We start from the raw sequence: 12,452 nt of genomic DNA on the forward strand, positions 1-12,452 counted from the left end.
CCCCCCCCCCACCCCCCCCCCCCCCCACCCCCCCCCCCCCCCACCCCCCCCCCCCCCCACCCCCCCCCCCCCCCACCCCCCCCCCCCCCCACCCCCCCCCCCCCCCACCCCCCCCCCCCCCCACCCCCCCCCCCCCCCACCCCCCCCCCCCCCCACCCCCCCCCCCCCCCACCCCCCCCCCCCCCCACCCCCCCCCCCCCCCACCCCCCCCCCCCCCCACCCCCCCCCCCCCCCACCCCCCCCCCCCCCCACCCCCCCCCCCCCCCACCCCCCCCCCCCCCCACCCCCCCCCCCCCCCACCCCCCCCCCCCCCCACCCCCCCCCCCCCCCACCCCCCCCCCCCCCCACCCCCCCCCCCCCCCACCCCCCCCCCCCCCCACCCCCCCCCCCCCCCACCCCCCCCCCCCCCCACCCCCCCCCCCCCCCACCCCCCCCCCCCCCCACCCCCCCCCCCCCCCACCCCCCCCCCCCCCCACCCCCCCCCCCCCCCACCCCCCCCCCCCCCCACCCCCCCCCCCCCCCACCCCCCCCCCCCCCCACCCCCCCCCCCCCCCACCCCCCCCCCCCCCCACCCCCCCCCCCCCCCACCCCCCCCCCCCCCCACCCCCCCCCCCCCCCACCCCCCCCCCCCCCCACCCCCCCCCCCCCCCACCCCCCCCCCCCCCCACCCCCCCCCCCCCCCACCCCCCCCCCCCCCCACCCCCCCCCCCCCCCACCCCCCCCCCCCCCCACCCCCCCCCCCCCCCACCCCCCCCCCCCCCCACCCCCCCCCCCCCCCACCCCCCCCCCCCCCCACCCCCCCCCCCCCCCACCCCCCCCCCCCCCCACCCCCCCCCCCCCCCACCCCCCCCCCCCCCCACCCCCCCCCCCCCCCACCCCCCCCCCCCCCCACCCCCCCCCCCCCCCACCCCCCCCCCCCCCCACCCCCCCCCCCCCCCACCCCCCCCCCCCCCCACCCCCCCCCCCCCCCACCCCCCCCCCCCCCCACCCCCCCCAGATGTTCAGGAACTACAATTCCCATCAGCCTCTGTCAGCATGGCCAATTGGCCATGCTGGTAGGGGCTGATGGGAATTGTAGTTCCTGAACATCTGGAGAGCCGCAGGTTCCCTACCCCTGCACTAGACAGTATGTAACAGACTTCACTCTGTGATACACCTCTAAAGATGCCAGCCACAGATGCAGGCGAAACTTTAGGAACAAGATCCACCAGACCACGGCCACACAGCCCAGAAAACCCACCACAACTAGATCTATATAAACATTATTAGCCTGTGGTGCATGTTGGGAAGATAGCCTGTGTGGAAATTATTGGTGACTGACAGAAAAAGGCTATGCAGAGTTTGAACTTGGGTCTCATATTCTAGATCTCAGTCTATTGTAGCACACTATATCATAGGGCCTTTCCCCACTTACCTTAAGCCCTGTGCTACTTGAGGAAAATAGCACGGGGTCACCCAGCACTCCCCACGAGAGGGGCAGCGACAGCGCAGCTGCCCCGACGCTGCCGCTGTCGCGCCCCCTCAGCACGCGGCATCCCTGGCATTCTTGCAAAGGGCGCCTTTGATGACCCCGTGCAGAGCGCGGGGTCGTGGGGATGCCAGGGCGCGCACCAGGTATGCCGCGTGCTGAGAGCAGCGCGCGGCATAGGGGGGATAGGGGAGAGTGGGGAAAGCCCCTATAGTGGTCCTTTAAAATGGCACTTTAACAGCATTTTAACTATCTGAATTCTTTGGTAGTTTTCAGAAAACAGCACTTTAAAGAAATGTTCCTGCTTACAGTATTTTATACTGGTATATCTGGTTTTTTGTGAGTTTTTAAAAAGATTTTAGGCTATTGGACTTTATTTCAAATGACTTTGAACCAATATTTGCCTCGACGCTATATTTGCACTGGAGAACTCTGCGTCAGAAGCCCATATCTCTGCTTGCAGAGCAATGTGCCCACTTTTTACAGATAGCATGGCCAGTGGCGTTGTGATCTCTGACCCTCGAACGCTGTCATGCGGCTGTAACATTTCCAGGAAGTTCATTAGGCAAGAAGCCATTAAAATATTTTAAGCCGATAAACCCAACGCGCCAATCTCTTGTACCGGCAGGAAGAAAGAGTTAAGACCTTGTTTATCCATCCACCATGTTTTACACTGTAATATCCATTAATACGAGTGAAGTGCGGTGCTCTGCGAATTAAACAGAAGTCATTTCCACTAAATGTTCCCACTTAACATCCATCACTCACTTGTTATGCCGGTAAATAATGATGAAAAAATTGCCGCCAACTTCTGCTTGAAAAGAACCTCACTGACGACGCGGGCCTCATTTAGATGCAAAACAGCTCCCTTTCCCGAGCTCCTCCAGAATAATTTTTTCTTTGGCAATTGTTCCTTAAACAATGAAGTCACCTAAGCTGAGGTCCACCTGTTGTTTCACATCTAATAAAGGGCTTGCCAATAATATAAGGTTTGAAAATGCCTAGAGATTTGGGTAGCAGAGCTGGGGAAGGCACAGTTTGGGGAGGGGCTCCACAGCGATGTAACCCCAAACGTCTGCCCTCCATAGCTGCCATTTTCTTCAGAGGAACTGATCTCTGTGATCTAGAGATCAATTGGAATCCCAGGAGAAGTCCAGGTCTCAGCAGGAGGCACAAACTGGGATTTCAAAAGAGAAACGAAAAGGAAGAATGATTGTGCTGCGAGAAAAAGAGGTCATCAGACTTTATTTCAATGGGGTATCGGTGCCTGGGTGAATACTGAAGAAGTAAATGGGGGCAGAAGCAGAAGCTCTTCTACCCTAACATCTGAAAACCCAGGGTTGTGGCCATGGGTTAATATGGTGCACTTCTATGCCATGATTGCTGGGTTTACCACTAGGCATGATTAGCTCTAACCAGCATATCCTGCTACTTTTTTTTTTTACTGGGAGAAGATCTTGTCCTTCTTATCAGGCAGATATGATGGATTTCCCCAATCAAACTGGAAACCAAGGAACATGTGTTACTTCTCTCTCTCTGCTCATTTCCACTCTCATAAGCCAAACCTTGCCCTGGACTTTAATTCTACCTCTCATTGGGGGTAACACGTCATAAGCAGAGGTGGGATCCAGCAGGTTCTCACAGGTTCCCGAGAGTAGGTTACTAATTATTTGTGTGTGCCGAGAGGGGGTTACCAATTGGTGATTTTTCCACGTGATTTTGGCCTTAGTTACACCCCTCCTCTCAGCAGTAGCGCGCAGAACTTGAAGCAGTCTAGCAGGAGGTGCACCGGTGTGCGTGGCAGCCTGCGCCTGCGTGCATTCGTTTCCTGCCCAAGGTCTAGCGCAGCGGCTGTGTCCTTGCCACAGCCCCACCCAGGAATGTCGTGCCCCCAAAATGCCCGGCCATGCCCCCGTCGTGCCCCGCCCAGCCTTATTGGCGCTACGCCACAGTTTGAATCCAACCACCATGGGAACCTGTTATTAAAATGTTTGGATCCCACCACTGGGGGTAACACATCATAAGGTGGGGATGCCATCACTTCTGGCCAAGGAATGAAATCCCCCTCTTTCGAGTTGTTTTTGAGCCACAGTGTGTCAGAAGGTCATCTAGTGTGGCACCAACAGAAGCAGTCACGCCACAGAACTGGGGGGCTGGGTCCCTACTACCAAATTCTCTAAGGTGAGGCTCAGAAAGATTTAAATAGAAGAGCCGACAGAATTGCGTCCAGCGCAGCATCAACACATTAGATGTGCTGGTGGCCTGCTGTTGGAAGAACCAGTTATATTGGATCCGCACAAGGAATTGCTCTACATCCTCCTCATCCTTCTTCACTTACGGTAGGGCAGAGGACAGCGAGCTGTAGGTGACCCCTGTGCCAGAAGCAGAATGAGAGAGTGTTTGTTCTTTTGTAGTCGGATTCTTGTGGCAGAGGTTAAATATTGCCTTGTTGTTTTAGTGAGCGGAAGTTATTCAGGAAAAAAAAAATCCAAAGAGAAGATCTGCAGCTTTGCAAGTGATTTTGACGTTAATCACATGGTGTGTTTTTTAAATAACCCTATCTCAAAGGTTGTTATTTCCTGATTATGGAATGAAGCTGTCTGAACACACGAAGGGATCTGTACTGCTGAAACAAATTTATTCTCCAAAGTTCTCCTTTCAGAGACGGATGTCAAATATTCAACAGATCTTCTCTGAATATTTCCAGTTTTTTGCCAGCTATTTTATATCTGTATTTTATATCCTGTAATATCTGATTCATATGCACTTGGGGGTGTCATTAACTTACAGCTGTATTTCCTATTTGATAACATTTGAAAGCAGATATGCAGAAGTCAGTATTTGACTTGTAATTTAACAACATGACGGTAAATGGAACCTAGTAGAAAAATTGGTGGAACTCATATAAATGACACAATGGCTTACCTTGGGACTCTTCTCTGCATAGTGGGCTTGCAGAAAGCCATAGCTGGGTCGTACTGCACCCAGTGCGCACTCTGCATTCCCCCCCTCCATGGCATCCGCCCCCCATGGCATCCCCCCCACACTTACTTTAGTTCCGCCTGAAAGTGCAAGCTGGAAAAAGCGGCCTGTGCACTTGAGGCTGAAAACGGCTTGTTGGGAACTGCCCTTCCCAGGAGACCTTGGGGCTCACAAGGTCTCCTGGGAAGTGTAGTTCCCATGAGGCCATTTTCAGCCTCAAGTGAACAGGCCACTTTTCCAGCCTGTACATTTTTAAAGCTAGTGGTGCCAAAATTTCAGCGTATCATCTGGAGACTTTCCTGAGGATACCGAGATTGGTGAGGTTTGGCATAGTGGTTACCGGCAGTGGCATAATGGTTAAGAGCCAGTGCATTCTAATCTGGAGGAACTGGGTTTGATTCCCCACTCTGTCGCCTGAGCTGTGGAAGCTTATCTGGGGAATTCAGATTAGCCTGTGCACACCCACACATGCCAGCTGGGTAGCTTTGGGCTAGTCACAGCTTTTCGGAGCTCTCTCAGGCCTGCCCACCTCACAGGGTGTTTGTTGTGAGGGGGGAAGGGCAAGGAGATTGTAAGCCCCGTTGAGTCTCCTACAGGAGTGAAAGGGGGGATATGAATCCAAACTCCTCCTCCTCCTCCTCCTCCTCCTCCTCCTCTTCTTCTTCTTCTTCTTCTTCTTCTTCTTCTTCTTCTTCTTCTTCTTCTTCTTCTTCTTCTTCTTCTTCTTCTTCTTCAAGGGGGGGCAAAGTTATGGACCCTCAAAGTTTCCATTGTTCCAATGGGAGCTAATAGGAGATGGGGCTACCCCTTTAAGGGTCCATAACTTTGGTCCCCCTTGAACCAAACTTCACCAAACTCGGGTGATAGTCTCAGAACAGTATACGGATGATATCCTGAAATGCGCCCCTGCAGGTCGAAACACAAGAAAACCACCAAAAATTACCCCTCCCCCCAAGCCTGAATACCTTGGATTCGGACTCGTTCATATTCGGGTAGGACATATTCGGCTGATTTTGGTCCAAATATGCCTGAATTTGCCCAGATTTGGGCCGAATCCAGTATTTGTTGCCCCCGAATCTCCAAGCCTAGTGTGGGCAGAGGGAAGAGGTCTGGAGCAAAGCTGGGCTTCCTGGCAACTTTGTCCACTCCAGCGCAAAGCAAAATTATATTCCTGCTAGAAGTGATCTTGCTTGCCACAGGGAGAATAGAAAGTGAAAGCAGGGCTTGGGGAAATACATTGCATTTTATTGTTATTGGCTATTGTTGGATTTTATTGTATTTTGTAATCCACCTTGACAAAGTAGGGTATAAATACTTTTAATAAATACATAGAAACCTATTAAAGATGACCGTAACATTTATGCCTTTGCTGTCTGGAAAGCACACCAGAGGCCGCTGCTTTTCAAGATGTCCCGCAGACATCTTATTTTGGGTGCGTGGAGTGAAAAGAAGCAGTCACCTCTTTTTAAGATGTCTCACAGATGTCTTTTTTGGTGCTGTGCGGAATGGACCAGTGTCATCATGGCGTTCCTTCTGCAGATACTGAAAGAGCAGACACAGACAATTCAAAGGCAGTTCATACTGAGAATTATGTTCCATGCATTGTGCTAATTATTTATTTAGACAACATTTACTTTGCCTTGGGGTAATCATACCAGGTAGCTTGTAAGCAGCCAGACACATAACATAAAGAATTAAAACAATGTAACTGCTCCCCAAAATAGATTGTTGCAGATGTTAAATGTCTTTCAGAAACGTTTATTACTCAGTTTGTGATCGGTGTGAAGTGTGTAGAAGTTCTGTTCCAATTGCTAATTCAGGAGTCTATTCGACAAACCTCGTCTCTCAATCTGCTCTCATTTTTGACAGCCGGGGCCATGGGAGACCATGTCCCAAACAATTCATTAGTGAATGTTTTCTTTGCCCTGACCTGGATGGCCCAGGGTACCCTGATCTTCATCAGATCTCAGAAGCTAAGCAGGAGTGGCCCTGGTTAGTAATTGGATGGGAGACCACTAAGGATGTCCAGGGTCACTACACAGAGGCCGGCAATAGCGAATCACCTCTGAATGTCTCTTGCCTTGAAAACCCTATAGGGTCGTTGTAAGTTGTCTGTGATTTAATGGCGCTTCCCACCACCATGTTTTCCTTGAGCCGTATTTGGAGTTAGTGTTGATAACACGTTTTTCTCTTAGTATAAATGAAGTAGGTACAGTTCTACCTTTAAAGAAAATAAAATTGCTGCAACTCTGTTCAGTTCTGGTCGCCACATCTCAAAAAACATTGAAGGAATAGAAAAACTGCAGAGAAGGGCAATGAGGATGATTGAGGGACTGGAACACCTTCCTTATGAGGAGAGGCTGCAGCATTGGGGACTCTAGTTTGGAGAGTAGATGTCTGAGGGGGGATAGGATTGAAGTCTATAGAATTATGCATGGGGTAGAAAATGTTGACAGAGATAATTTTTTCTCTCTTTCTCACAATACTAGAACCAGGGGGCATCCATTGAAAATGCTGGGGGGAAGAATTAGGACTAATAAAAGGAAACACTTCTTCACACAGCGTCTGATTGGTGTTTGGAATATGCTGCCACAGGAGGTGGTGATGGCCACTAACCTGGATAGCTTTAAAAGAAGCTTGGACAGATGTATGGAGGAGAAGTGGATCTATGGCTACCAATCTTGATCCTCCTTGATCTGAGATTGCAAATGCCTTAGCAGACCAGGTGCTCGGCAGCAGCAGCAGCAGAAGGCCATTGCTTTCACATCCTGCATGTGAGCTCCCAAAGGCACCTTACAATCTCCTTGCCCTTCCCCCCTCATAACAAACACCCTGTGAGATAGGTGGGGCTGAGAGAGCTCCGAGAAGCTGTGACTAGCCCAAGGTCACCCAGCTGGCGTGTGTGGGAGTGCACAGGCTAATCTGAATTCCCCAGATAAGCCTCCACAGCTCAGGCGGCAGAGCTGGGAATCAAACCCGGTTCCTCCAGATTAGATACACGAGCTCTTAACCTCCTACGCCACTGCTGCTCCAGGAACTGGAACAAGCTCATCAGATGGTAGAGGAAGTGGACCAAGGTAGACAAAGTTAGTTGGGGCATGTAGTTACTCAGATGAGAAGATGAAGATTCAGCCCCCGGAAGGTCCCAAGTTTGAGACCACCTGTAACTAGAAGTCCTCCTGAGACCGACTAAGGGCCAATGTTTGGACAATTAGCAAGAGATGTGAGGACGGTATAATGTATCAAGACTGACCTCCACCTTTCCCTGCAGTAGATATTAGTCTGTTGCTTGATGCCAATCTTGGCTTTGACTGCGTTTAAATGACTGACTTTTCCACCACCTCTTTTTTGGTGTTCCTTTCGGTGACTCTTCCAGAAAATGGCAAACGGGTGCGATGGCTCCGCGGGAACGACGGCGAGGTCTGGGTTTGGATCATGGGCGAAGCTCCGGGAGACAAGCCGTACGATCAGATTTCCGAGGAACTCATGGCAGAAAGAGCCCGGCAGCAAGCCCAGAGAGAAGCTGATGAACTATGGTGAGCAGACTATCAAAAGCAAAATCCAGACATTTCTAAGAGATCCAGTCTTGTGTTCAGGAGCCTCACATTTAATTAATGTCTCCTCCTTAAAATCAAGCCAAATAGTTTCTTTTCCACAGCATCTCCCATTGTTGATGTCAATAAAATTCTTTTGGTGCATTTTCCTCTGGAATTTGCTATCTATGGGCCTTTCCCCACTCTCTTGGATCCCCCCTATGCCGCGTGCTGCTCTCAGCGCTCGGCATCCCAGGCGTGCGCCCGGGCGTCCCCACGACCCCGCACTCTGCGCAGGGTCATCAAAAGGCGCCCTTAAGAAGAGCACCTGGGATGCCGTGTGCTGAGGGGGTGCGACAGTGGCAGCGTCGGGGCGGCTGTGCTGTCGCCGCCCCTGTCGTGGGGAGTGCCGGGGGACCCCGCACTACTCTCCTCAAGTAGCGCGGGGCTTAAGGTAAGTGGGGAAAGGCCCTATCTTTTAGATTCAACAAAGCTAATTTGGGGGTCAGAAGCGATACCAGTTTGCCAAACTAAAAGTGTGCTGGGCAGCCCAAATGTGCCAGGGGAGGGGTGACTACCCAGGCAGGTGGGTCCTGTGCGGTTCCATGGTGCCTAACCTGGAAGCTGCTGTTCTTCCCTTGTCCCACTGGTGCAGAAAGCTGTGCCAGCATGGCAGGGTTGTTTGAAGGGTGGCTCAGGGAATGCCTACCTAGCCCTCATGTGCTGACGGAACTAACGTTAGAGATATGTCACATTTTTCATGGCATATCTCCGTTACCCTTACGGAGGATTCTTGCTGGCTTTGGGGGGTTGTGTGTGTGTTTTCAAACTTTCCACACTGCAGAGAAGCTCTTTGGAGAAGGCAGGGCAGTCCTGGTGCCATCCTTTCCCACCTGCCAAATCTGGATTAGGTTGTAAAAGTGAAAACAACAACTGTCTTTAATTTTGTTTTTCGAAAGATGTTTTAGAATTTTGCCTCTTGGGCCCTTTCTGCACGGGCCAAAAACACCATCCCTATGGAGCTTTTCACATGGGGGGTGCTGCTGCATTGCAGCAGCTCCACCCTTGCTCCCCCCCAGCGGCACGAAGCCACTGTTTCCCAACCTCGCTCCCCGAGCAAGGTTTTCCGGAAACAGTGGCTTCCAAACGCTGCTGTGTGAACAGCAGTGGCTGGAAGGCGCCATGTAACTTGCACCATCCCCGAAAGCTTACCTCGTCTTCTGACTTCCAGCTCGTCGCAGAGGCCAGGGGACACGCCCCCCTGGCCTGCGACTCCAGAATCGTCGCTCCAACCTGCGGGGGGCATGTCCCCTGGCCTCTGCGACGAGCCAGAGGCCAGGGGACGAGGTAAGCTTGCAGGGATGGTGCAGCCTGTGCGAAGGCTGTGCTGCCTCCTGCCACCCTCCCGGGACCATCCATGTGAACAGTCCTGGGGGGGGGCGCGTCAGCGTCTTTTACGCTGACGCACCCCTGCACTGTTGTGGTGCGGAAAGGGCCTTGGTTTCCATCTACACCAGCCTTCCTCAGTGGGAGCTGTATACCTCTTTCCTGGTGTCCACTCGGTGTTTCTGAAAAGTGGGCGTGGCTTTTGGCCAGCAGGGCTTTTCACTGACTGTATTTTCATTTGAAAAGACACTTTGCTGAGAAGAGCTTCTCCCTGAACGCTGAAGAACTGCTATTACAGTTATGCATAACCTCGTTCCCTGACATTTTGTGGTCGGCTTGACACAGATAAGATCTGTGTCCAGGAAGTCCTGGGGTAGCAGGTGCCCCCCCATCCGCACGGACAGGCTCAGTCCTGACACTTCTAACGGCAGTGTTTTTAATGGAACTGTTTGTACTTCCTTCTGTCTAGCAAATGCCACCTTAGTGGCTACCAATTAACTCAGTACTAAATCATGGTCTTTCACATACTACATGGTGCACAAATATAATTGGGATAGTAAACATGTACTTAAGAACTGTATGGATTTTTTTTTAATGCCAGCTTTCATAAAAATATATGACATTAACATTTTAGCAAATCTTGCACTTCCTTATACCAAATTTAAATCGCTTTTCGTTTTACCGAAGTATTAACTACCACTAAATAGCTATCTCATCATGGATTTCCTTGAAATTCAAATTGATGGCAAATGGCAATGTTTGCTCAAAGTTCCCACAGAGGTAGGATGTGGCAAATATTTCACCATTTTTTAAAATACAAGATTCTTTAATTTTTTGTAGAATCTCAAATCTCATAAGACATTCAGTTAAAATGAATGACTCTATCTGTGAAAACTATCCACTTGACATGGTGGTGTGGAATGGCAGGCTCTCTACCACTACACATTTTTGAAACTAGAGTCTCTACCTTTAAAAAACAAAAACCTTTCTGCGCATTATTTTTAAAGGAAGAAAAAAGAAGCTGAAATTACCAAGAAGTTCCGGGATGCTATGGCAAAGGAGAAGGCGCGAATTGTGGCTGAAAAGTGGAAAATAGAGACAGAAGATCGCAAAGCCGCCAAACTGATGGAAGAGAAAATACAGGAGGAATTAAAGGTTTGCTTCTAGTGCATTTTTATAGTGTTCTTTCTCCAAAGAACTGCGGGTGACAGACAGAGACCCTTTCCGCATGGGCCAATAAACCGGGACAACAATGGGTTAAATCCAGTGTGTGCGCGGGAACTTTGCATGGTTCCCTCCCCTGAACCAGGTCTGCCCCGTGTCCCCCCGCTCCCCCCACCTGGATTTTTCAAGAATCACGATTTTTGCAATTCTTTTGTTTTAACGCCCGAAAATCATGATTCTCGAAAAACCTTTCTCCGGCTCCCATCTGTGGAGCCATGCAGGGAAAACAGACCGTATCATGGCCCAGGAGGTCGGTCCTGTGCTTTGCAGGCAGGCAGGGAAAAAAAGATGCATCGTCGTGCAAAGGTACACGCCCTGGCCAACACACTGGTATTATATCCCCTGGCACAGATATGTCAGGTGCACAACTCCCTCCTCTGAAGTGGGAAGATTGTTTGACACACACACACACTTACACGCACACACATTTCTCAGACAGTGAAAACTGGGATTAAAACAGCTGCAGAGATAAGGGCAGACTGGTACAGGGAAATATTCCCAGGCCTGCTTGAGCAGTAAGCACTCAGTGGACAGAAATATGGCAGGACCCAGGCTAAGACACTAGAGGGTCATGACAGTGGGAAGTTGTGGAGGGCAGTGGGAAGGCAACTCTCAGAATTTGGACTGAAAGAATTTGGACTGACCTAATTAGAGCTTACCTCCTGCCCAGCAGCACTGCTTGTTCACCACGACTCAGGAGAGTGGCGGAGGAAACAGGCACTACTCTGATACCACAGTGTTACTTCTGGCGTGAATGTGGAAGTGTAGAACTCTATGGAATGTAGAACTCTATGGTAAAGCCAGAATGGTTGGGAAGGATCCTAGAGCATTGTGCTGACATGATAACGTCACTTTTGCCTTCACACAGGAAGTGTAATTGCAGTGTGGGATAGACAGCTGTTTGCATGTCCCAGCCCCCTAATCCTCCCATTGGCTGCCAGTGCTGTGATGGCAACCCTACTTAGTGTGCTTCCATCATCATTTTGCCCAGGGTGAAGACTCTCCTTTACTAGTCTGGTATCTATTAGACCCCCATAACGGAGAATGCAGATTTAGGACTAGCATGGAACTAGCATGGTATAGTGCAGGGGTCTGCAAACTGCGGCTCTCCAGATGTTCATGGACTACAAATCCCATCAGCCCCTGCCAACATGGCCAATTGGTCCATGTAATTGAAGAAAAAATGGCCTCTATTGGACTGTCAGTGGATTCACTTTGCCCTTTGTCCTATTCAGAAGCTTATAGGAAATTAAAAGGTCAACTATTGGATAGAGAGTTCTCTACCCTAATCACCGCAGCCAAGAAAACGTGCCCCCCCTGTATTTTTCTCTCCCATTTGAACGAGGCCACTTGGCACACTACCTGTATTGCTTAATAAACCCTGCTCAAAGGAGAGCCATAATGCTCGCCAGGTTTAATGTTATGCCTTCTGCCTTGTTACATGGCAGATTTAATAAGCAAGAAAAGGCTACAAGATTGTGCCCATGTAATGATGGCTCAGTTGAATCTCTGGCCCACCAACTACTACACTGTCTCAGATTCAAGGAAATCAGATCCAAGTGTGTGAATCTTACTCCTTTACATTTACTCCATCTCCCCGATTTAATTAGATTGCACTACTTGTTGGACAATCCTGATCCTTCTCTCTGTATGACAGTGGCAGACTTTCTCCTGGAAATTACTAAATGCCAGTAGATTTCCTTCGACCTAACATTTATGTCCTGTATTGTATATGCTTTTTAATCCGTTTTTTATTATTGTTGTACTGTTGTCTATGCCAATAAAGGCTTGCTTCTAAATTCAATTGGTCCATGGGAAACCCAAATTTGGGAATCTGGGAAACCCAAATTATAACCCCC

At 50.9% G+C, this 12,452-nt stretch overlaps 1 protein-coding gene across 1 annotated transcript; it reads left to right on the plus strand.

Annotated features, from left to right (window-relative positions):
• Positions 1 to 7,771: 7,771 nt before the first annotated feature.
• SH2D4B (SH2 domain containing 4B) lies at positions 7,772 to 10,536 on the plus strand. Its single transcript, XM_048506857.1, has 2 exons — positions 7,772 to 7,986; positions 10,377 to 10,536. The coding sequence occupies exons 1-2, from the start codon at positions 7,772 to 7,774 to the stop codon at positions 10,534 to 10,536; spliced, it is 375 nt and encodes a 124-aa protein (XP_048362814.1).
• Positions 10,537 to 12,452: the final 1,916 nt, after the last annotated feature.

Source organism: Sphaerodactylus townsendi, linkage group LG08 (genome assembly GCF_021028975.2).
Source record: "Sphaerodactylus townsendi isolate TG3544 linkage group LG08, MPM_Stown_v2.3, whole genome shotgun sequence".
Lineage (NCBI taxonomy): Eukaryota > Metazoa > Chordata > Lepidosauria > Squamata > Sphaerodactylidae > Sphaerodactylus > Sphaerodactylus townsendi.

Coding starts and splice junctions, on each gene's coding strand:
- SH2D4B (XM_048506857.1), top strand. CDS start 7,772: ATGACTGACTTTTCCACCACCTCTTTTTTGGTGTTCCTTTCGGTGACT. Junction 7,987..10,376: donor AGAGAAGCTGATGAACTATG/GTGAGCAGACTA, acceptor TTATTTTTAAAG/GAAGAAAAAAGAAGCTGAAA.